General features: G+C 42.2%; 1 protein-coding gene across 1 annotated transcript in view; it reads right to left on the bottom strand.

The window, feature by feature from the left end:
- The window catches only part of LOC144767505 (sulfotransferase 2B1-like), a 565,054-nt gene that overhangs the window by 363,187 nt on the left and 175,106 nt on the right, over positions 1–26,761 (bottom strand). The window contains exons 2-4 of the mRNA XM_078650923.1: positions 20,832–20,892; positions 19,556–19,707; positions 10,324–10,532 (exon numbers count right to left, since the gene is read on the bottom strand). Coding sequence (XP_078507049.1) covers positions 10,324–10,532; positions 19,556–19,691 — 345 coding nt within the window. The 5' untranslated portion in view covers positions 19,692–19,707; positions 20,832–20,892. The remainder of the gene's footprint in view (positions 1–10,323; positions 10,533–19,555; positions 19,708–20,831; positions 20,893–26,761) is intronic.

Genomic DNA, 26,761 nt, shown 5'->3' with positions numbered 1-26,761 from the left:
AAACTATTACAACGCATTGCGCTGGGGGGCGCTCTAGGATAGGGAATAAGTTTAATTTTCTATCCAACACCTTCCCTAGTGTCCACGGGGACTGGAGTTGGAATAGAAAATTATACTTACCACTATCCAGCACCTCTAAGCGCTATGCGTTGTAAAGGTTTGCGATGTAAAAACCGCGTTGTAAAGGCAGGCGTTGTAATAGCCTGCGTTGTAACGTCATACATCTGAGCCAGGGACTTGTGAGATCTCATGAAACAGAATGGATGTTTTAGGAACACTGTGTCATGATGTGCAACACAAAAACACTTAGGCAGCCATTTTAAAGCTATATTCACACTCTATTGCTGATAAAAACCTTTAAAATAAGCCTACTTCCGTAAAAATATTACAGAGAGGATTGGTTTCTTTAAAACATTTATGAATGACATAAAGAATTGCATGAAATGTGAGAAAGTGTATATTTGAGGCATGTGTTCATACTCCAGCCATTTAGTAATGGGCCCGTATGTATGCAAGTTCTTTTTGTTTAAAGTCTTTTGAGTCACAAGGTATTGTGACTCCTCCTCCTGTTAATATTGTGCATGAGCATCGATTCCATTGTTAGATTGTTTTGTTTCCATTGTCGGGTTTCCGACATGTGCTCCCATGCTCCTGATGATCAACATTGTTGGTGCTCTTCTTGGACTTCGTGGTTACTCTCCCTCCGTCGGAATTGTTTTCCATTCAGGTTTCTTGAACTAACTCCTCTTGTCGAAGTCTGGGCTACATCACTCTGAGTGAATCTCTGGTCAGCCTCCCCGTCTCCACTCGTCCACTTCTTGACAATGCCTCTACTGTGATGGAGTGGATCCCCTTCAGATACTGTCCTAGCTCTCACAGCTTATCTCCACCAAGTCTGTAATATCTGCCTCTTGCCTGAACACCACCATGTTGTCTGCCACTCCTTCGCTCGAAAAGCACTCTGCTGTCTCCAATCCTTTGCAAGAGATCTTTGTTGCTAAACATTCTCCCCATTTTTGTGGTCTGCTCTTTCGGGGTTTGTTCTCCAACAAACTGAGTCTCTTTGAAGTTCCCTGTTCTTAAACTCTTACAGTTTTATCAACATTGTCAAAACTGTAGTGAATATGGTTTCAGCTTCAAACCCAATAGCAAATTTGGACAGGGATAGCTTCACCCGATTCGTCTCTGGCAGAGCCCTGACAATAGTATGTACAAGTTGGAAAAAACGCTGGTTTCCTTTGTTTGCAGCTCAATGTTCCGACTGAGCTCAGCGTGTAGTAAAATCAAGTCTGTCAATGCGTCTCTCCTTTTCTTCTTGTTCTTTTTTCCATCCAGGTGCAAGACACATGCAGGACGTTCTGCGCGGTGAAGCTGAAGTGGAAGGATCAAGGGAGCTGGCAAGACAGAGTTCTGGAAACTGAGAAACAGGTAAATTGCAGTTTAAGAGGCTAAGCGAAGGGAAGGAGTGTGGATGGCCTTTAAATAACACTGCCTTAGAACGTCCATAACAGAGGCATTTTAATAGTTTGGGAAAATTAACAGGTGCAGATAATTAACTTAATAAGGCTGACTTCTAGAAGGTGTTTTAGAAGGTCGCATACTAATGGCTTATAGCAAGGAATAGGTGTAGGGGATAAATATGATGACGGCTGTCTTCCAGAAGGTTCACGTTGAGGTCATCTATGCCAGGAGCTTGATGCTTATTCTGGGGAATTGTCTGAATGTTTCCATGGCGCCTGAAACTGACCATGCATATGCCTGGTAAAACATTTGGAAAATCGATTAAGCCTTTTTAAACATACCGGAGCTCACCAGCTTTGGCTAGCTATTACCAACGGCATGTAACATGGTCAGAAATCAGGGTACAAAATGTTTGTTCATTCATAAGTGTTGGCAGGAATTATATGAGTCATGCCGGTATATTGTGATAGTCAAGAGAGATAAGCTGTGGTAGGAATCCTTACAGTCACCTCTCCCAAAGGCAGTCTTACAGGTCATGGTTTGGTGAGATGTAGGGCATAAAATCATCTCACCAGACGGGGGTCATGAGCAGAGTTGGCTAGTTCCCAGGAATGCTCTGAAGGGTCTTAACCCTTCCAATCTATAGGATAATATAGTTTTCCCTGAGATTGTTTAGAGTCCAGGAAACAGTGTACTTCGTACTCTTGTTGGCCATTAATCAGGTGGAGGTGGGGTATATTTTCGTGTGGCGGGGGGTATGGCTTGATCAGTGAAACGTGAAACACTGTTTGGATAGCATATTCAGGGGGAAGACGTAACTTGATGGTAACTGAGTTAATTAGCTTGATAATGTCATAAGGACCTATCAACTGTGGTTGTAGCTTCCTTGGGCCTTCTTGTTGTAGGTGTCATATTGATAACCATAACTTGTCTCCTTCTTTATATATGGGTGCTGCGGTTCTATGGTTGTCAGCTTGTGCCTTCATGACCAATTTGGCTTTTGCTAAACTTGTCCTAGTATCATTTTGAGTCTCATCCAGTTGTTCTAATTTTTCTGTGAGGGAAAGTAGCGTAGTAGAAACTCCTGCTATATCAATGTGAAGGGCCAGAGGATGTTGTCCTGACATGAAGAAGAAGGGTATGTAGTTTATGGATGAGTGGGTGCTGTTATTATAAGTGAATTCAGCTAGAAGTAAGGCCTGATCCTAATGTCCTGTGTACGTGGATAGTAAGCATCTTAGTGTAAGTTCTAGGGAATAGTTGCTCCGTTCAGTTTGTCTGTTATTACAGTGTGAGTGAAGGCAGATGCCAAGGCTACCTCTATTCCTAACATATCACAGAGTGCTCTCCAAAATTTAGATGTGTATTGAACACCCCAATCTGAGATGATTTTAGTCGGTAGACCATGCACTCTTACGATACGATCAATGAATATTTGACTAAATTCTGCGGCAGTGGATATTTTTTTGAGGGGAATGAGATGTGCCATTTTGATAGCTTGTCAACAACTACAAAAAGGGTAGTGAAGGTATTGCTTGTTGGACGGTTAGTAATAAAATCCATTCTAATGGTGTACCAAGGAACTGGGGATATAGGCAGAGGTTGTAATAAGCCTACAGGTACAATGTGAGTGTTCTTGTTTCATGCACAAGCTGGGAAGCCAGATACGTATTCTTGTACATCCGTGGAATGGTAATAGTGAGCATACCCCAGTCTAGAAAGAACATCAGACTGTAACTGCTTGGTCCCTGGGCGATAGGAGATGACGAAATCAAACCCACTAAAGAAATACAGCCATCTCATTTGACTGGTTGTGAGAGCCCTAGCAGAATTAAATAATTGTGCATTTTTATGATCTGATAATATTGTGAGTGTATGTTTATCTCACCCCTGTAGGTAATGCCTCCATTCAGTGAACACCAGTTTAATGGCAAGAAGTTCCTTTTCAGCCACAATATAGTTTTGTTCTGCCAGTAGATGCTGGTGGAATAAAGACTATGGGATGCTTGTGGCCAGGTCTTGGGTTCTTTTAAGATTAAATTTCTCCTACAGCTACTTGCGAAGCATTAGCTTCGACGTAATGGGGCTCGTCTGGATTGGGATAATGAAGAATGGTTGCAGTGGTGAATTTGGTTTTTGAGAGTTGCAATGCCTGATTGGCTTCTGGAGGCCATGCGAATGAATGTCCTTTTTTTTTTTAGCAGCTGTGTTATGGGTACCACTGTCTCTGAAAAGTGTGTGATGAAACAGCAGTCAAAATTCGCAAAGACAAGTATCGGTTAAACTTCCTTGACATTTGTTGGAGTTCGCCAATTGAAAATGGCTTCTACCTTTTTGGAGTCCAGGGGGCCTGTCAGAGATTAGTCATACGCCAGACACTCTAATGACTGTACATGGAAGGAACATTTGTCTAATTTAGCAAAGAGAGTATTTTCTCTAAGGCGCTGCAAAATGGTAAATACATGCTGCACATGTTCTGGTACTGAGTTTGAATAAATCAGAATGTTGTACATAGAGGGTTACTCAAAGATCCAAATACTCCCTCAAGACCTTGTTAATGACATTTTGAAATGATGCCAGAGCATTACATAGTCCGAAGGGCATAACTGTATACTCAAACAGCCCAAATGTAGTCCTAAAGGAGGTTTTCCATTCATCAACTTCTCGTTCACGGATTGAGGGGTAAATTCCCCATAAATCTAGTTTCGTGTAAATGGTGGAATTTCTGATCTGATCAAGTAGTACTGGAATTAACAGGAGAGGATAGCGGTTCTTAATAATCACCTTATTGACTGCCCTATAATCCACATAAACCCTCAACTCCCCATTCTTCTTGGGTACGAAGAAAAGTGGGAAAGACACAGGGAACATGGAGTGGCCTATCTCTTGTAGTTAATCCATAATCTTTGAGTAGATATTGAGTTTCAGGTTCTATCAATGCATAAACTCTACTGCAGAGCAGCGTTGCTCCCAGGAGGAGATCTATGCGGCAATGAAAAGGCTCTGTCTGGGGGCAGTTGGGTGGCTTTCACAGAGTCAACAACATCTTCAAAGTCCTGCTATTCTTTGGGTAGTTTATACTTTTCTGTTCCTTGGACCAAGACGCAATGCAGAGGTATCCCCACCTCTGGAGCCTCTTGGTAGCAGTTAGTAGTGTAGAATGGGGAGTCCAAAGTTACGGTGCAGTATACCCAATCAATTTTTGGATTATGGTGTTCTAGCCAAGGTACTCCCAAAATTACCCCAAAGGTAGGAGTGGCTATTAGATCAAAGACAAATCGCACACTATCGCACACTAAGGTTAGAGCCTCTGTCTGAAAACAAGTCAGTCCAAAAGACTGACTACACCATCTACTGCTTGCATAGGCTCAGGTTTCCCTTTGAGAACTATTGTGAACCCGAGCTTGGTAGCTAGGGTCAAATAAAAGAGATTGCCTGTGGCCCCTGATTCAATAAGCATGGATGTGATGTGCCTCCACTGTTGAGACAGGATTACTGTGACTCGGATAGTCAGATGCCATGGGATTTGTGTTGCTACATTGGTCAGATATTGTGAGATCTGTATGGCTTCTCTCAACAAGACATTCTCCCTTCTGGTTGAGAGCCTTAGTTTTCCCTATTCTTGATCAACCTTTATGCTAGCCACAACTTTAGTCTATTCGGTTTTGCAGAACATTCCCAAGCAAAATGACCAGCTTTGCCAAAATAAAGACATAGGCTTAATTTCAGGTGAGGTTTTATTTCCTCATTAGATAGTGGACCCCGTATACCTCCTATCTGCATAGGTCCAGTATTACGAGTCTTACTGTCTGACTCTTTCTTCTTGGTTTTGGGAACAATTACTCTGGTATCACTGTGAGATCGGTCACCCTTTTGCGTGCCCAATCGATGATCTAAACTAACCGCGAGATCAATAAATTCTACATAATCGTCTGGGAGATCAATGATGTGGGAGAGGGAATCTTTAAGGTAATTTCTTAAACCTCAATAGAAGAAGGATGTTCTTTTCTCTTCCGTCCAGCGTGCTACCACCACCAGTTGACAGAAAGTAGTGATATAAGCCAGCTGTTCCTTAGAACATTGTCGTAGATTTCATAACTCATTGTCACTTGCTTGGATAAAAACATGTTTTGTAAATAACTTAGCAATGGCAGCCTTTTTCATGTCTTTTATGATCAGCTCATCATGTACACTCCATTTTTACATACGTTGTCCTATCCACATGACAATAACAATTCTAAACAGGGGACCTTTACCTAGTAGCTTGCTCCTGTCTCTTCGACACCATGCTCTTGGTACTCTATCACAATACAGCTGATTGTGATAGAGATTGTACAGCACAGTTGGCAGATCTGAAAGACCTGATATTGGTACTATAGTATACGGATCAGGAATTCCCCACACTGATAGTGTGCAATTCGCTCTACTGTGTGTAGTCTTACAATAATTATCGTCATTACTGGGTCCAGAATGGGTTTAGAGATACTAAGGGTTACGCAAATGAGCATAAATTGTTATGGGAACAAGTGGCAAAGCTGAAATGATGCCTGCCACAGGCTCAAGTTAGTCACACCTAAAATTAGATGCGCAAATCACACTGTAAGCACAAATTCCAGGAGTGAGGGTTTGAGTTTTATCAAACACTGATTGCAATTTTGGTTTAATACTAGCTGCACATGAGGGTCTGGACACTGTACACGCAGAAGTCGCTGCTACAGTTTTGTTACTGAAGAAGCAGTTCTGATGGCCAAGTTTGTCTAAACAGGCAAAGGCTTATGCTTTAAAGTGCGACATCTGTCAGCAGATGAAGGGTTCCACCGTAGCACGGCCACCACAAACACCATTACTCATTTCTGACAGACCTCTCGTATGTGTCTATTTAGATCACTGCGGCAATTTATATTCAGACAGGGCTTACAAGTACATCTTGGTGGCAGTGGATTCATGCTCTAGATTTCTGTGGGTTTTGGCGTCAGCACTCGACTGACGCTCAAACTGTTATAAAGGATTTGCGAGTCTTTATCGGGACATACGCAATTGCATGTTACCTTCCAACCGGTGCCCTGCATTTAACACTCTGGCTTACAAGGAAGCCATGGAAAGTTTAAGAGTGGCCTTATGGTACTCCCGAACCTACTATCCGGAGAGAAATTTGGTGGTAGAGAGGTAAAACCAGGACCTAAAGCAATCCTGAACAGCAAGGGTATTAGGTGCCGGTGGTAGTAGGGTCAATCGCCTATACGATATAATATGCCAGGAAAATCCTTGGGAGGACGTACTCCCTATGAGATCCTGTCTGGTACATGTATGTGGGTACCTGACCTCGATTGTACAAGCACAGATATAAAACCATTTGAATTGAATGATCGTTTAGCTGTTTTACAGGAACTCAATGAATTCCGGGCATCACAAAGCAATGTCCAAGTAAAACACATCACCACTGGGGAAGTGAAACCGGTTCTGGAAAGACCTGGCTGGGTCCCGAAGATTGGCGGCCTGGTCAGAGAAAATATTGTGACAACAAGGAGTTTGGGCCAACATACAGGACACCTGTACCTGTCCTGGCAGTTCAAAGAACAAGAACAGTACTTTTTCCGCCTCTTGCCGGCAAAAAAGCAAAAAATGTGTCTCCATTGATCTGATCAAACCACACTATGTGGCTGATTCTCAACAGCAGGCCACGTGGAATTCTGAGTAGCCGCTGATCTCCTCTCACTACCATACAGGAAGTTCAGATGAAAAGACTAATAATCTTTCAAGACTCGTATGTGCAAAATGAAGGAGCATCAAATAACGGAGTACAAACTACACCTGTTGAAATTGAACATCCAAATGAAACTGAAACACTAATTGCAATTCGGCCCAACAATTACCTTTACATCACTATGCCTTCCCAAGAAGCAACTGCCTTTTGTACAAATACTATGGGATAGAGTTTCATATGAACTATTTGGTCCTACTCAACATTTGAAAATTCCACACGTGTTCAAAATTTCAATGAAGGATTTCATTACCCCGAGTAGTCTGTCTGATGATTGGGACATTGAAGCTATAAATACTATGCTTTCACATTTTGACCAATCTGCTGCAATTTCTTACATGGATACACCTGACTATGATAGCATGTTTTTTTACCAGCATTATGGTCATTACTTTTTCACAGAGCTAGTGTTCTACGAGTTGTAAACACTTGCCATCAATAGGACCATTGCCCAATACCACCGAAATATAGTTCTGCCACATTCACACAGAATTTTGCATAACTTTCAGGGTTCAATACATCAGACCCAGTGTCATACTATTAGAAGTTAGTACAGACAAGTGCAACTGTGAAGAAAATGATGCTGAAAAACACCAAGCTCATTTATTCAGCACCTTTCATCTCCCATCTGTCTCTGCAAGGTTTCAACGAATTAGGGATGGACTTTAACAATTTAGGGTATATCTACCAGTGTTAGGGGGGAGTGTGGCACGTTGTTGACGGTGTTAGAGGAGAGAGCCATGTTGCTGTTTCCTTTCCTAATTGTCTGGCTGATGCTTTCTGATTTTAAATTTTTGAATTTGCTGCTTATACCTTTGTGAGGTTGCCCCAGCTTTCCCTTCCAGCCAGAGGGCTACCCCTTCAGACTATTAGCACGCTGTGCAATAGTTTTCTTAGGCTGTATGATACTCTGTAATTGCATTGATCTTATTGTAAATGCTCTTTGCCTCTTCTATCTACTCAATCATGCTTGTTTAATGGGATGTTATTGTGAATTTCTCTCTATCTCTCTCATGTGGGATACACTGTGTTTGAAACTGTATTTTTTGAGTGATCATTCATATACTAGGAAATAGATAAAAGCACATTGATAAGTAATCAGAGTTTGTCGTTATTGATAAATATTATTAATGTGATTCTTAATCTGAGTTTGTTTGCTTGTTTGTAGAATATTCCCTTTCTTGTAGGTCCTCATAAGGGTGGTATTAACTGTCTTGTCAATGGTCAGTCCCTATCAACTATCAAAAAGTTAATCGGAGGGCCAAGTTATTAGAGGTGTGGGACAAATTTAGTCTAAACGGGGATAAATCAGGTGGATTTGAATTTGGTAACTGGTGATAAGAATTATGCCTCCGCTTCCACTTCATCAGTTTTTGGTAGCAGAAGGAGGATGGTTCGTTTAAATTGATTATACTGGCAATTGATAAAGACGGAAGGAATTGAGCTAGCAGGTCCATAGTAGGGCTTAGATCCCGGGATAAACCCAAGGGGGTATCTTAGTTTGGCATACACTAAGTATTGTGTTGGCTGCTGTTGATGCAGTACTTAACAATGGTCGAATTGCTGGTATTGCACAGGGACCATTGAAGCTAGTATTGAGGGGATTTATTTGGGTACCTTCAGAAAGCACACCTGAAAATTGAGAGTAGAATCGAGCTGGTCGAGATTTTCCTGGTAGCGAAAGAATTCTTAGAGTGATTGTATCTATTTTCTTTTAGTAGAGCAAACAAGCTGGTTTGTTTTAAATGTGGTCTAGCCTTAATTTTTCTCTTAAAAAAGTTCTTTAAAAATTGCTAACATTAACTTTTGTAAAGGGAGGGTCAGTTGCAGGAGTTCAGGAACTATACTGATGTCATAGAGAGGAGCGCTGACATTGGTCAGTTAGTGTGAATCCTCACAAGAGTGTTTTGCTGCTATTGGTTGGTTGGTGTGAGAAGCGCTGGTATCGGTCAGGGTGAACAAATCAGATTGCTAGGAGTACAGAGGGAGTTTAGTTCTTGGGTTATTGCTTTGGATTAGGGAACAAGACAACATGAAGTTATTAAAATTGTTGAAAACTTTGTTTAGAAAGGATGAACCTATACCCATTAGAGAGGGAATTCCTGTAGCACCTGAGGGTATTCCTGCTTCTTACATGTCATTAGAAATGGGTTACGACAAGGAGATGATGGACGGATCGCGGAAACTTTTCAGACACTCACACCCAGTGTTAGATCTGAGTTGAATGCATCATCATTCTTTAGCTTACTTTGCCACCCCAGTTAAGACACAGCCATATGCAAATTAGTCCTGACCCTGTGCCTCATGGGAACAGTCCGGACCAAACTGCCAAGCCATGTCTTCCCTGAACCAAAAACAAGCATCCTGGGACCGGTTTTGGGCTAATGGCCCTCATCAGCCAGGCTATCTTGAATCCAGTGGCAAAGTGAGCAAGGGACCCACATCTGGGCATACCCTGCCAACTTGGGACACATTTAGTCTAAGCGGGGATAAGTCAGGTGGGCTTGAAATTGGTCATTGGTGATAAAAAGTGTGCCCCTGCTTACGCTGCATCAAAAGCATGATAGGATCATTGTAAGGCATGAGGAAAGAAGAAAATGTAGGGACAGCTGATCTAGGGGGAAATGTAGCACACAGTGGGATGGGAGAAGTGGAAAGAATGTGGAATAAGAGCTCTGGGGTGAACGGAAGGTTTGAGGAAAGAGCGGACATAGTTTAATGAAAATTGTTTCAACGTGAGAGACAAAGAAGGAGAAGGGACAAAAGAGAGAGAGAAGGTGTGAGAGAGAGGGAGGGAAAGAAAGAGACAGACAGGAAGGAAGAGAGATAAGTGAAAAGCTGGTGAAGAAGAACCAGAGAGGAGAGGGTAGGAAAGTTAGGGAGGGCAAGAAGAGAGTGTGAGTACAAGGACAGAAAATGGAGGAAGTATGATAATGAGCGGCAGAATTGAAAGAAAGAAAGTTACCCCAAAAGAACAACTAGTGTTTCACCCACATACGGTTATTCTGTTCTGTTAACGTGCTCCACTTCTTCTAGGTCGCAGTTACACCATGCACCATTACAGTTTAAGGATAAAATGACCTGCCCCACATTAACCATACCTTGGCTTTTGTGCTGAAAAAGGATTTGGCGAAAAGTTGTCTGGGGAGGTGGGAGGTGAACATCCTAGGTGGAGAGTAATTCTCCGCCTTCTCTCGAAAGCCAATACTTTCATACCATGGCACTCGTTTCCAGTTGGGCACTTCTCTGTTCCATGTCGGGTCTCCGTAATTGCGAATGAGGCTCAGGATCTCAAGCATCCACACTGTTCCTTTGAAAAGAAGAACCAGGTGACTAAATCAGGAATCACTTAGACAACAAAGACAAATTGGTAGCCTTCTCTCTGAGAATTTGGTAGGAATAGCACCAAAGTCATCACACCATTACTTAAGTGATTCATAGTTATCATTTTTCCTTCGTAGCATTTTTTTTAAAACACTGAATTCTAATTTGAATTAAACAACAGAAAAGTGCCAGCTGCCAAATATTTTTATGCGAATTTCATGTATAAACATTTCGAAATATGGGTCTGCTTAGATACAAACCAGTTTAACTCGAGGCAACTCCAGACCTAGGGTACTTTTGCGTTATGTTTTATTAACCTCTGTCTTTCAAGCCTATAAAAATTCATTTTACTATGTGTTTTATAAAAATATTTGATGGGGATCACTAGCAACATGTGCAAAGTTACTTTTTAATTAGAAAACATCAGTTTATGTGTTGTATGATAGATTGCTTTTGCCCGAACATTCAAAGAAGTTGTTATCTGACAGTGTTTTATGTTAGATTACAACTCAAAAACACAACCTTCTCCTCCACATATCTTAAACACTGAACATGTGAGAATAGTAGTTTTATCCAGGTTTGGGAATGGGCTTCAAGCTATCCATAGTCCAAGGACACTACAGAGCATATCTATGACTGTCACAATGTGATGGCCAACCAATCCTAATGATTCTTGTGAGTTTGAGTGCATTGGTGACTACTTAGCAAGCTTTCGGTACATTTCTCCCATAATGATGCTTCATCCAATCTGGAAGGATAAGAAAGTGGGAGTGGCCTGAGCATTGAGGTAAGTGTGCAGGGGTTGGGTCACTTCTGAAGATAATCTGGTTTCCACTACCAGAGCACCTACATAGAATTCATAAATGAATGTGTACAAGAATAGATAACCAGCATAGGGCATAGACAGGAGTTTTCAGTTTTCTTAATTATTGGCCATAAGTATGGTTGCTCTGCTCTGGGTAAAATAAAGGTGTCCCCTTTGTGATCACCAGCTCCCTAGTAAACAATCCTAAATTGTATCTCAGGGTGTCCACACTTGTTCAGCACTCTGTTGCTTTTTCTCTGCACATCAATGGAAACATTTGTATAACATGCATTACCAGAGGTTGTTCCTAGATAGCATTGATGGAGAAATGTATGGGGTTCGGCTCAACTCTGTCTTTATTACAGTCACTGCCCTTGCAGGTGAGAACGGTGGGGAGGGGTAGGGGTGGGGCAGGGGGCAGTCGCCAGACAATGGAATAGAGAAAATGAAATAAAATAATAAATAAAAACACTTACCTTGCACTCACCACACCGTCAATGAAGCGAGTGCAAAGTAAGTGGTTTTCTTTTTTTTTTTCCCTCTTTCGTCATCTGCCAACTCCTCCACCCCCGCCCCATGTATCATTTGGCTGGTTACTGTGCAAATAGAAAAGAAAACTTCAGTATTTACCCAGATGCTGGCTAAAATGTAAAGATTATGCACTGTTTGGCCATTGGCTGTGTAAATACCAAAAAACTTCCCTATTTACCTAGTTGCTGTCTAAATAGCAAAAATTATATACCAACTGGATGGCAGTGATGCAAGTAGCAAAGAAACTTCACTGTTTACTCCTCAGTTTGCTAAAATAAAAGTATAGATAATGAATAGATTGGTTGGCGTCAATCCAAATAGCAAAGAAACTTCACTATTTACCCGTTTGTTGGCTAAATAGCAAACATTCCCCCAGATGCATCAACAACCCAATTTGCGATTCCTTAATAGCGAAAAATACCGATTCGCTATTACGGAATTGCAAAATGGAATGCATCAAGAAATCACTTAAAAAATAGCGATTTCTTAGAATTCCTTAATTGCGACTCGCAAATTGCGAGTCGCAATTAAGGACTACCTCCCCATTCATTCCTATAGGCCGAGGGGCCCATAGGAATGAATGGGAAGACAATCTCAATTTGCGGATCGCTTTTAGCAATTCGCAAATTAAGATTGCGATTTCAAGGGTGCAGGGGTGTCCAAAGGACACCCTGTTGCACCCCTGAAATTGATATGTGCACATATGTTGCACACACACATGCCCTTAGGGTATGTGTGCGCGCAACATGAAATTTCGAAAAATGCACTTTAGTGCATTTTCCAAAGTTTTTGCAAATTACCATGAAGTTGTACTTCATGGTAATTTGCGTGCCCTATTAGCGATTTCGCTATTTTATAAACGTTCATGCATTGCATTTAAGGAATCTCAATTTGAGATTCCTTGAATGGAATTAATCGCAATTTAGCGATTTCTAAAATTGCGATTTTTGCATTTAGGATGATGCATCCCAAATGCAAAAATACAGCTCGCAAAGGGGCAGATTCTGAGAATCTGCCCATTTGCGAGCGGATTTTTGTTTGATGAATCTGGCCCATTATGTACTATTTGTATGGCATATTGCAAATAGCAGACAAACATACCTAGGCACTACCCTGATAGAATAAATATGCACAATTTTACTAATGACCATGTAAATAGTATAAAAAGTCATTATTTATCCGGCTTCTGGTTAAAGAGGAGACAAACTCTAAGATTTGGCTGGTGTGAATACCTTCCATTGGATGGCAGCTATTTGTAGTCGGTCGCAATTTACGACATATGTTATTTGTATTAATGTGGCAGGTCACATTGCTACCCTCTTTGAATTTGTATTTTGAAACCAACATGTTTGAATGTATGTTGGCTTGCAAAAAAATTATGCCTTTGGTAAAAGTCGCTGCACAAATTGAGAACAATTTTACTGAATTAGGATGATATTAGATCAAGGTGGTGCGGGGGTCCTTGTTCTACTGGATCTGTCAGAGGCCTTTGACACGGTTGATCATTACATTCTAATCGACCGTGTCTCGGCCATGGGCATTGGACATAAGGGGAAAATGCTACTAACCTCCTTTCTCGCCAATCGTACTCAATCGGTTAAACTGGGCGAATCCTATTCTCCAATATTTTCTCTCCCCTGTGGCGTCTCACAAGGATCCTCCATTAGTCCGACCTTATTTAATATCTACGTGTCGGACCTGGCCAGGATCATTAAAGATCTAGGGATGAGAATAACTTCATATGCCGACGACACCCAATTGGTGTTGGCAGTACATAACAATGGCATACAAGTGGCAGCCAGTTTTCAGGAGGGAATGTTAGCCATCAGCGCCTGGATGGCAAAAAACTGCCTAAAGTCAAACTCCGAGAAAACGGAGGCAATGACTTTTGGCAGTTTAACCCCTGGCTGGTCCCTCACGTGGTGGCCAACCGTCTTGGGACCTCCGCCTCAACCAGTCAATTAAGTCAGGAATCTTGGGGTTATGTTCGACGACAAGCTCTCGTTCATTCACCATGCGAATGCAGTTGTATCCGCATCCTTCAACATTCTCAGAATGGTAAGGAAGCTGCTTCCCTTCCTTCCCCCTAGTGTGGGAAAGACTCTCATGCGTACGCTGGTTATGGCAAAGATCGACTATTGCAATGGCCTCTTTCTGAATGCTCAGGAGAGAGTTTTAAATAAGCTGCAATTTGTGCAGAATTCAGCAGCAAGAATGCTTTCTGGTACGTCTAAATTTAAATCAATTTCCCCAGTCATTCGCCACCTACATTGGCTACCAATCAGAAGCCGAACCAAATTTAAGGCTTTATATATAACGCATAAAGCTATTAATAACTCTGGACCAGAGTTCTTGAAAAAGGCACTCTGTCTATATATTCCCACCAGAACCCTTCGCTCCTCCTCTGCACGCTGCTTAACCATCCCACGCACAAAGAAATCATCATGGGGAGACAGAGCATTCATAGTTGCTACCGCCAAAATGTGGAATACCCTTCCTCTACATATCAAGGCCAGGCCATCCCTCATGACATTTAGGAAGTCGGTAAAAATGTAGCTGTTCAACCAGTAAGCACTCCCCTCAATCTTATGTTCTTTCTCTTTCAGCGCCGAGACACCTCCGGGTAGCTGTGCGCTATAAAAGTTTAATAAATAAATAAATGCATGGCACAAGCATAAGGCTCAGAATGACCTCAACCTTTGGTCTTCCCCTTTCAGACACTGCCATTGTACAGTTCAGGTTTTTATCTGCCTTCAAAGATTTTTTATCTGCCTATCTTAACTACTCTAACTCCTGGCTGCGCTATGTTTTTTTGGTCTTGAATGTAAGGATTATTTATTAGGCGAACAATACCTAGATGTTAAATGGATGTTGCCGAAGTATTCACAAAGAACACTGCTGATCCATAAGTAATGGATATGTTGAGCTTGATTTCATTTATTTATTTTGTATAGTTATGCAATCTTTCAGCAGGTTCCTTAATTCCTTTCTCAAAAAACAGTGACTATAGAGTTCATGATGACAGCCCAAGATCACAATGTACCTAAAATGAACCCTGGAAAGTCACCTAACAAGTTTCGTATTCACCGAATTACACTGGTGGCCATATGATTGTGAGATTTGTCTCTGATGGTGAAATCTGATTGGGTTTGTGTGTTAGGAATGAGAGCACTGGCAGCTTCCCGCTGCCTGTGCATGCATGGTCAGGGCCTCATGTATGAAAAGTGTTGCATTGCTGGTTGAAAACAGCGATGCAACACTTTTCATTGCGCCCTCCTTATGACAACATGGATGCGCTGTATTTATACTGCGGCGCTCCATGTTGAAAGGATTGTACAGATACATCATGAATCCTGATATATCTGGTGGCACAGTAATGACGCATTGCTGGAGTGTGTCAGGGAGCTGACACAACTCTAGTAATGGTTTCATTACATATGGGGGAGCCCCATGTAAAAGGTCCTGCATCAGTCCTTATGCCTGCTTGAAGCAGGCATAAGTATTTGATTCAGTGAAGTCCTTGAATTGGAATCTCATAGATTTAACTGCACCACATTTACAAGGCTTTTTTAAGCGGAACACCCACCCTGCATACATTATACCTGACCAGGTATAATGTAGCGCAGGCATTTACAAAGTAACGCATCTGCCTAGATGTGTCACTATGTTAATAGGGCGCAGTATGGGGCATTGATTACGCCGCTGCCGGGTTACAAAAAGTGATGCAAAAGTGGGAGAAGCCCTTCATAAATAAGGGCCTCAGTTTCTTGGTGCATGTTCCCTAGGCTGCAGCACACACAGACCTTACACTGCCACAAGAAGAGGAAAAAAATAAGAGGGAACATTAGCCGAAATATATTGAAGATTGTTGGACTTGGCCCTTTTTGCAGGATCATCCTTGAACTTTTTGCCTTCCTCCTGTATTTTATCTGACCTGTTTTTGTTGGTTTTATGACTCTGGGCACTTTACCACTGCTGATCAGTGCTAAAGTGCATATACTCTCCCTATTGTAAATTGATGTATGGATTAGTGACTCCATCATTGGCTGGTTTGGTTTACTTGTCAGACCCTAGTACAGGGCACTGCGTGTGCCCCGGGCTTGTAAATCAAATGTTGCTGGTGGGCTTGCAGCACTGGTTGTGCCACCCACAGAAGCAGCCAGTAAAAGTGTGTCTCAGGTCTGCCATTGCATAGCCTGTGTGAAGTCTGGTACTGCAATGTTGACTGGGCAAGTGCACCCACTTGCCAGTCCCTAAACCTTCCTGTTTCTGCATATTAGTCAACGCTATGGTTGGCCCAACGGCAGAGTGCATTGTAGTAAAAGGTAGGAAATGCCCTGGTGTGTGTGGCATGTCCTAATGGTGAATTACATCCATTTTCGTTGTTCACTATTGCAAGGCTATCTGTTCCCCATAGGCCAGAATGGGCAGTTTGATTATTACATCTTATAATCCTAACTGACTCAGGGAACTAGGTGGAAATTCAAGTTCGGTATGCCTGAACTCAGAATGATAAAATGCATCTTTTAGTGAAGTTGGGTTTAACATTCTGTGTTTGAAAATACCACTTTTAGAAAGTAGGCATTTTTTGTGTCTACCTATCCAAGCCTGCCTCTGCTAGGTTCTGTATTCCTTGTCTGGAGTTTGAGTGACAGGGGCTGGGGGATTCCAGGAGACAGGGTGAGTCAGCACAGGGCTGAATAGAGAGATCTCCATGCAGATGGGAGGGAGGAGTTGCACCTGGGACCTGAATAGGGTTGTGCCTTCACTCCACAATGCTGGCTCCACCTCCTGTGGTGTGTCTGATGTCCCTGGCCTGCACTGTGAAAGGAAAGAAAGAGTCTTGTCAACAAAGTGCTCCAGGACTGACCAGAACTGGTTTGGACTAGGCAAAGGCCTCTCTACCTTCAGAGAACAAAGATAAACTGTGTATAAAAAGGGAGAACCAGACCTCAGAACTTTAGATCACTTTTGGGAAACAAGAAGAAACCTTTGCTGAGGAGAGGAACCAGAGAGACTGTCCCTAAGCGTGAGGAATGGCCTGCAGTGGTTTGACTGCCAAAGAAAGGAGAAAGGACTTTTGTGCTACTTTCATTCAACTTGTGAAGTATCTCCAAGGGCTTGAGATAGAGCTTACCTCCTGCTGAATTCTCAGGGACAACAGACTTCACCCACCAGCTCCCCAAGAGTTATTTGGAAGTGCCTGCAGTGGTGTTGGGCTTTCTGAGGGACTGTGTGTCACAAGGAGCTGGAAGAGCGACTCACAAAGAAGAAGCCTGTCGCCGTACTGCCGCTGTCACTTCGCAACGCAGAAGCGCCTCACATCACTGGAGAAGAGGATCGACGTCGCACTAGACGCTGCCGCATCATCAGAGAATCATGTCACAGCCACTGTCATCGCATCTTTGGGAAAGCGTGTCGCCGCTGCAGCTGTCGCATCGTCGCGAAGCGCCTCGCATCGCCGGAAAAGAGGATCGACGTCACATCAGACCATGCCGCACCACCGGGAAGCGAGTCGCAGGGCCTGTCAGGCTCAGAAGAATCGTTGAGTTGGCTCACAGCCGTCGGGCGTGCACGCATCGTGTCGCATCAAGGAGAAGACGCCATTTTGTTCATTGCACCGGATCTTCATCGCATCACGTTGCTGTTGGTCGCATCTCCACAGAAGCGCAGTAAGAAACCGAAGCATCACCTCCCCATGTTGAGAAGAACCGACGTATCCCGTACGCATTGGTAGGGACCCAATGCATCACTGTTCTTGCGCATAAGAAACCGACGCATCACCTTCCCTGCAACACTTTCATTGTATAGCGTTAGGCATCCTAAGGTACATTGACTCAAAGTGTCGCATTTTACATCTTAAGAGAACTTAGCTAATTCTACCATTTTTAAGTACAGTATTGTGGATTTTTGTCATTTGTAGTCTTTTGTTAAGTCTATATAAAAATACTTATTTTAATACTACAACTTGTGTGGTGTCCATCTGTAGTGTTGTAACTGGGTTACTGGGTACGTGTTCATAAATGCTTAACACACTGCTTCTGAGATAAACCTGTCTGCTCGTGCCAAGCTACCAAGGGGATGAGCAGGGGTTATTTTAGGAGTGTACCCCCTTACCCTGACTAGACGCAAGGGTCCCTATTGGGTCAAAGGTACCTACCTCTGCCAACTAGAGACCCCCAAATCTAACAAAGATAGTTTGCATTGTCTGAACAGTTTAACGGTTTATTATGTTTTTAAGATACCCTAGCTTGATTTTTTTTTTTAACTATGTATAGGTCTCTTGATGATATGGTCAATTTCAAAGAGCCATACTCCATCCATGTTCTTTTTGAATTTGGAATTGAAAAGCTAGCTAAAACGAGTTATTGTTGAAAACGGGAATGTCAGAGAATTAGGAAAATCCGTAGCCTGTGCCTATGGTCCTGTATTTTACGGAGAATGTATTCAACCATATCTCGTTACAGTATTACATTATCGACATCGATTTATACTGGAACATTTTAGTTTAGACTTCGTCACTCTTATGGTGGCTTTTCCAAAATGGGCCAAAGGCGGAGAAGTTGTACACTCTATCCTTGCGTTGGTTGCTCTGCATGCAGCGGTCTGCACTTTATGTATTTTGTAAGTTTTATACAATTCTCAGGTCACACTTTTTAAAACCATATTGTTACATTCTACTCAGTATAGACCGGCTCTTATTTTCTCCGATCCCTACATTGATTGCCAATCGATGATGCCGTATTGTGCTTTGTACTGATGGTCGTTAAGATCAGAAACTGCTTGCTAGTTGTGGATGGAGTCAACACAATTTAATGTAACTCCTAACTTGAGTATAGGATTTGCTTATTTTAATATTTTAAACTTAAATGCAAACCTTTATATCACCTACTTTATTGTATTTATGATATTGTCTGTATGGTTTATACAAAAACCAAATAAAGATTCATTGATTGATTGAACAGAAGCATCGACATTCGATGTATCTCTCTGAGTTCTACCAACCTGTCATATTTGTGTATTTGCCGCAATAGACGCTCTTCAAAAGGCCCTTCTGAAGTTTACTACATTTTTGGAAATGTATGTAGGTCTGTTCCTAATTCGCCAATGATACCTGCCTGTCACTTGAACAAAATATTGTCGTAGATGCGTCTTTACAAGGCGCTGGATATTGTGAATAGGGCTGTATCGGAAAATGCAAAATAGCCATGTAGTGCAACATATATAGACACACACTGAAATCATCATTAAAATAAGTACTGACAAAGTCAACAGGCCTGGCTTAAATGTGCTAACACATGTTAACACAGTCATTCACAGTGCTGGTTAGAACAATATTGCAAGCCCCATATGCTTTCCCAATCCTGCAAAAAAGCAATAAACGATTGTTTTCTTTCAAGAATAAACATAAGGGATAAAGGAATGAATGTGACAAACAGTATGACGATTGAGTGCCCAGGCAAGATGTAAAATAGTTCCTCATGCAGTCCGATGGAAGAACTTAATAGAAGGGGACATATAATAGCACTAATAGCCAATCGAATGAGACAGGAGAGCAATACTACTCATCTTGAAGCGAAATACCCACTCTTTTCATATTTTAAATAATTTGTAACAATAGATCTTGCTGCAGCTGCTCTGTCAAGCCATACCTGAACAGCATCTTCCTTTACCTGATTTGGGATAGGTGACATTAAATACATCATCGTCCAGGACTGGAAAATGGTTCTCTGCAAACCGCACACTCGCCTCTGAAAAAGCAACTGAAGGGATGAGAATGCCTTTGTATTCAAAATATTCAACAGACATCCTGCGATTTTACAATCTGCAAATTAAACACAGAGGAAGGACACAACATGAGACATGGCAATACTATGAACAGTTCAGTAGATCTGAAGCGCCAGGCTGGCACTATGAGCAGCATGCCATATCCTGCGAGCCCTGACCTCGACACCAACGCCTGTTCAATGCTCCACAAAGGAATAGATATCGTTTGGTTCTTTCCAAGGAGCCAAGGCGCCCTTTTTGAGTGGTAGGCGCTATACACAAATGTTGTCATTTACTCGTATACTATCGATCATTCTGCATGCTGATCTATTGCAACATGCACATTGGGAACAGCAATGTTATCAACAGCCACTGCATGCCACGCCCACAACCCATTGCTGACTGTCAACAGCCTAAGATGCACTTAAACAGCAAGTGCAGCACTTGAGCAGACGAGCAATAGACTCTCCAGAGACAGACGGTTGATAACTCACAAAGGGGAAGTCTTTTAACCCATGAACACCGGAATTAATCCTTGTCATGCTCTGTGTGCACCCGAGATCACTGTTGTGTCGGGTAATTATAACAACTGAAAGCGCCACTTGCTCTGTGGATAGTTTCTTTTTCAGTAAAACATGTTCAACTGGATCTCTTTTATGAAATCACAAAAGATGCTTTCATAAATGTGATACTTTACAATCAATCTAACACGGATTTGTGACTGCAAGCTTTAACTGTACCAGACAAGTGGTTCCGTGGTACTCACTCAAAATAACCCATTAGGTTAAAGTACATGTCCATCTTGGTCATACACAAAGATCGCAATTTTAGTGTTCATTACATAAGGTGCTTAAAAAAGTGAATCAAAACAGTGCAGATGGATCAGTGCTCATGGCTGCAATAGTGAAGCAGTTAAAATGTGATACATATGTACAACGTGGGTATCCATAGCTCAAAATTGTCAGTCCAGCACAATTATTTATCCAGAACACAGAATTATTTCATACTAAATGATCCCCACATTAGTGTCAATGTTTCAGCCACACATTAATTATGGTGGGAATCTTCAGGACAAAAAATCCATCTGAACAAGCACGTGGGGAAATAAATTGTAAGCACATCTATTAACCTTATAGGCCTATTATACATGTCAAACTTACATCTCTCAAAGTAAACACGTACCTCTCATCTGTATATATCTTGCACTTGTAGAGGTCTCAACCAATTTCAAAAACGTTCCCTTCTGTAATAAACAAACACATGTGAGTCAGATTGTGTCCCCGTAGTGATGTAATTTTACCCATCAACATCTCCCATGTATATTGCATGAACCAGTCCACGTGTCTTAATGTCCATCAGAAAAACGTACCATGTACCACTGCATAGTGGGATCCTTCTGCCACGCCTAGAGTGCTACGAATGCCCCTGCTGGCGTGGTGATTGTTATCTCCTAATGTTACCAATCAGACCTTACACCACTACTAGACAGCCAACCGTAGCGGACATCTGATCAAATATTTTCGTATTTTATCAGTAGTGGAGATCAATCATGTAAGGTTGTATGTAGGGGGTATATTCCATGGGATATTATCTGCCACCACATTTCTACAAATCGAATGTGTACACATGATTAGATATATTACTAACATAACTAATTATATCCCCGATTTCATATGAACTGGACTGCTGACCCCTAGCTGCCTTCTTGGGTTTCCCAAAACTCTTTGCTGTTAGCATATGTTCTGACATAGTAACACATATTATTAGGCTACATAATATGAACCATATAGTGTTGCATGTATCATCCCTACCAATTGTGTTAGAACATTACATAGTTGTAGATGTCTGTACAATGTCATCATAGTGGTGAAGGGCTGTTGCCTTTGCCAGGAATTAAGCAGTACAAGTCCAGTCGTGACAGTATATAGTTGGAGTGAACAAGCATTTTTGCCTGTGTCACTGGAGTGAAAAAGTTCCACTGCTGTATTCATAACTCATACTTGGCCTACATTGGATTGGTGTGTAGTGCTGCACAGTGTATGTGTGTTATACATGTGGTGTGTGTATGTGTGTTTGAATGGTAATATACATTCAAAGGGACGATGCAGAGCTGTGCAGTGTGTGAGATTTATATGCATGTGCTGTGTGATGTGTACCTGCAAGGGGTATAATACATGGGAGATGTAGTGATTAGCAGTGCATGTGTGTTATAAGGACTATGCATATGATAAGTGTAGACATGTGAATGGAACAATAAATGGAAGACTCTCTGCTCTATTTTGGAAGATGCAAGGATAACTGAAAGAACATGAGGAGGTAGAGGAACTGCCCCACCCCCAGACATATTTGTGGATTGCCGCATTCATGTGAGCTGGGTGGGACACACAGAGGAAGGGAGATCCAGGCTCTTCAGTACACTTCAAAGGGTGCTCTTTGATTCAGAGAGACATCACTGGAAGGAGCCTGGGCACATCTCAGCAAGGAGATGGGGCTGACGAAGAGAATCTTAAAGATTAGGCCTGAGGCTCTGGGGTAACCTTTTGATAAACATATCACTGATGCTGCCCTCCAGAAGTGAATCTATAGTCACTCCTATGGCTTGGGTTGTGGGGCTATCAGATTTAGAATTGGCCCTGCTGTGACAGACTGCCTTCTGCTAGGGCAGAGGAGAGGGCACTTCAAAAGTAACCAACCCCAATATAAACTTCAAAGCCTCAGAAACGAAATCACATCTGGTGTCAGGAAATACACCATAGGAAGAAGAGCTCAAGGTCCCATAATTTGTCAAGTGATTAGTAGCCATTCGAGTTGTGTGAGGAGGAGAAGCTCTGCAAGGCTTGCCAGTCTCCCAGCTAGGTGAAGGATCATCACCCAAGAAATCCATGACCACCTGCTCCAGGAGCACCAGTGCCTGCCTGCTTCCAAGACCAGTGTGCTCGGTGAGGAAGAGGAGAGCATTTGAGGTAGGGAGGTCCAGTGGAGGATCCTGGCAATAGGAGCCCTTTGGCAAGGTGTGAGGCGATGGCTAGTGTACCAATCAGGTCAGTGCCTGTATGCAGGGAAAAGTCAGTGACCTCTGTATGCCAGAGCAGGGCTGCCATGAAGTGAGCTGTGAACTCTGCAGGAGTGTAGTTGGCAACCACATAAGCCAGGTGGGACCACTGAAAAAATTACTACTGTGCCAATCAGGTTGTAGCCTGTGTGCAGAGTGAAGTCAGGAACCCTGTATGTCATGTGGGGCTGCCATGAAGATTATTGCCATGCTGATCAGGCCTTAGCCTGTGTGTGGCGTGAGGTTGGCGACTCCATATACCAGGTGGGGTTGCTGTGAAGAATGCTGCAATAATGATCAGGCTGCAATCTGTGTGTGGAGTAAAGTTAGCGACCTTGTATGTCAGGCAGGATCACTGTGAAGATTTCTTCTGTGCTCATCAGGCTGTAGCTCATATACAGAGTAGGAAGTTGACCCCATATGAAAGAGAGGTGTGCTGGGACAAGGCAAGGAACGTGGTTTGATTAAGACTATAATCTTAAGGAAGAGGCCACCGTAGTGGCCGGAGCGGCCCCAAGCCCTGACTGAAGACCAGCACCTGGAGCATTGCACCCTCTCTGTTCACCTGTGGGAAAGCTCTGAAGAAACTTAAAGCATCGAAGGAGCATTAAAGAGCCCCAGGTGCTGTCTCTTCAGGGCTGTGTGTAAGGAACCCAATGACATCGGACCACTGCCACTCCCAGGCAGCATGGGAAAATCTCACCAGATACAGCCTCTGCAGCTTCAGCACCAGCAAAGGGGGTGTTCTTGGAGACTGTTCATTTACATCTTAGTGGTGCAGACAGGCTGATTTTCAGGCCAGGCAGACTAGGGGGAACGTGCCTGTGCCATATGGTGCTTTGGCACTGGAACACCTTTGACTTTAATAAAGTGGTGGAGAGGAACTCGTGAGACTCTGACTACTAGTGGGGCTTAACCTGAATATTGCTTACAGTGAATAGGGAATAACTGCAAGCTTTGACTATTTACAGCGAATGGCAAATAGCCACTAGCATGAGGAAAGTCTCACTCAGGAGCCTGGCTGTTAAAACACTGAAGACATGACCTCCAGGGACTCTGTGCATTGTTTGTAAATGCTGTTTTTTACTTTGCGGTTGCATATAAATACTTGTTTTTTCATAAAAGCAAGTATTTGACTGAATAATCATTTATTACTGCTTCTGAAGGTATTTTGGGTTGTGAGAACTGTTCACCCCATGTGTCTACCTCCCCCTGAGAGGCCTTGGACTGCTCAGCCCACGCTACCATTGAAAGTCAAGTGCTGAAGGGGAACTTGGCCCAGTTGCTCTGTACCCATAGTAGAGTGGGTCATGAGATGGCAGGAGTTGGGTACAGTAACTTCCTGCTTGCCACGTGGCCCTCTGAACGGAATTCTGACAAATATTATTCCACTGGGTGAGTTACCCAGGAGCAAGTATATATGTATTGTAGTTCCAAGGACTATTCTGTCCAAGAAAGAATTAGAATACTAGTACAATTTTTAGAATAGGGGCTACAAAAAAGCCTTCTAGAAATTACATCAGGAAAGGTACAACTAATTGTCAGATACACATTCCTACACTCTTCGTAAATACAGAGAAATTATTGTCAACTGTTGTTATCTGGTACAGAAATGAGTGGAACATTTCCTATAACCTTATGTAAACCATCAAAGGTAATATATGTTTAATATAATAGTCATTTTAAGCACATAAAAGGAATGCATAAATCCTGCCTTTTCTAAATAGTTTGTACAATTAAAGCCATTGTAAATCGTGGAAGTTTACTCCAAAATAATTAATAGCAATCAAAAGTTACAACGTTCTATTTAAAGTCATTTGATTGTTTTTTCACATTACATTGACAGTTTGTGTAATTCTTTTACCTTATCAATAACTTTATGTTGGAGATGAAAGATATGTGACAGCTGAACATAACAGTATCACATCTCATCTGATTTATGATTGTTTTGCTGTTGAAGGCCCGAAATTATCATACTACCTTGAAGAGAGAGAATTGATTGTAGATGGATTTTAAGACTTACATCAGGAATACATTCAAACAACAACTGCTATGCAATGCCTATCTTTTTGGAAGAGTTGTATTTTCAGAAATGTGTGTTAGAGGGTCCCTTATCAGACTGAGTGTACTGTGCCCTAACTGCAACTACTGTGATTTTTCACTACTGATATCTTGTAGACCTCTAAACATGAATTTCCAAAGTGGGAGCTAAATATCTCTTTTGAACACTTGACTCTCGGGGTAGCAAGGCAAATCTATCCATGACTTACTCAGTGGAGATGCTGTGGGCGAGAGAATCAGAATAATACAATAAACAACACTCGCTGCCCAGTGAGTATATTTCAGGAAAGGAAAATTACTTTATTATGTACACTTGTGAGAAATTGGGTTGTTGGTTTGCAGGGGTGTAAATAGTCGTCAAGCAACAGTCACAATAACTGGGAGGGTACACCACAAACTATCACTAAATTAACCTGTGCTTAACCCTGGGTAGCTTGGAACAAAAAACAGTCAAGCTTAACTTAGAGGCAATATGTAAAATATTTATGCAGCACACACACAGTGATAAATTGAAAGCACAACAAAAGACAAGTCACACACCAATTTAGAAAAGTTGAGTAAAGTTTAATACATTATTAGACACCAAAATGATAAAAATCCAATCAGTAGAACAAGAGTTATGAATTTTGTAAAGATTTAGGAGAACAAATGACCAAAAGAACAGTGTGCCACTCGCAGATATCTGATTGTGCGAGAGCAGGTGAAAGTCACAAGTTCAGGCTGACCAGGATAGAGCATGGGCCAGATGCAGGGACCAGGTTGGTCCTACCGAAACAAGGATGTATGACGTTACAACGCGAACTTTTACATCGCATACCAATACAACGCAATTTTTACAACGCAGGATCCATTACAAAGAATGCCTTTACAACGCATGACATTACATAGCAGATGCTATTACAATGCATGCAATTACAACGTAAGTATAGGTAAGTATATCATTTTTAAAAAAAATAAAAGTAATAATTATTAAAATAATTGAATTTATTAAAAGTAATTTTAAAAAAACTGAACCCTTAAAATACCCCTTTACCCCTGTACACCAAACCTATCCCTAATCACTAAAGCTACCCCTGTACCCCAAAACCCAAGCCTAGCCCTGAACCCTAAAAATACCCCTATACCCAAAAACCCAAACCTAGCCCTGAAACCTAAAAATACCCCTGTACCCCAAAACCCAAACCTAGCCCTGAAACCTAAAAATACCCCTATACCCCAAAACCCAAACCTAGCCCTTAAACCTAAAAATACCCCTGTGCCCCAAAACCCAAACCTAGCCCTGAAACCTAAAATACCCCTGTACCCCAAAACCCAAACCTAGCCCTGAAACCTAAAAATACCCCTGAACCCCAAACCCAAACCTAGCCCTGAAACCTAAAATACCCCTATACCCCATAACCCAAACCTAGCCCTTAAACCTAAAAATATCCCTGTACCCCAAAACCCAAACCTAGCCCTGAAACCTAAAAATACCCCTGTACCCCAAAACCCAAACCTAGCCCTGAAACCTAAAATACCCCTGTACCCCAAAACCCAAACCTAGCCCTGAAACCTAAAAATACCCCTGTACCCCAAAACCCAAACCTAGCCCTGAAACCTAAACATACCCCTGTACCCCAAAACCCAAACCTAGCCCTGAAACCTAAAAATACCCCTGTACCCCATAACCCAAACCTAACCCTGAAACCTAAAAATACCCCTGTACCCCAAAACCAGCCCTGAAACCTAAAATACCCCTGTACCCCAAAACCCAAACCTAGCCCTGAAACCTAAAAATACCCCTGTACCCCAAAACCCAAACCTAGCCCTGAAACCTAAAAATACCCCTGTACCCCAAAACCCAAACCTAGCCCTGAAACCTAAAAATACCCCTGTACCCCATACCCAAACCTAGCCCTGAACCCTTAAAATACCCCTGTACCCCAAAACCCAAATTAAATAAATGTTTTAAAAAAGATAAACCTACCTATACTTACGTTGTAATTGCATGCGTTGTAAT

This window comes from Lissotriton helveticus, chromosome 7, assembly GCF_964261635.1.
Source record: "Lissotriton helveticus chromosome 7, aLisHel1.1, whole genome shotgun sequence".
Taxonomy (NCBI): Eukaryota; Metazoa; Chordata; class Amphibia; order Caudata; family Salamandridae; genus Lissotriton; species Lissotriton helveticus.
This window is presented reverse-complemented; position numbering and strand designations above follow the sequence as displayed.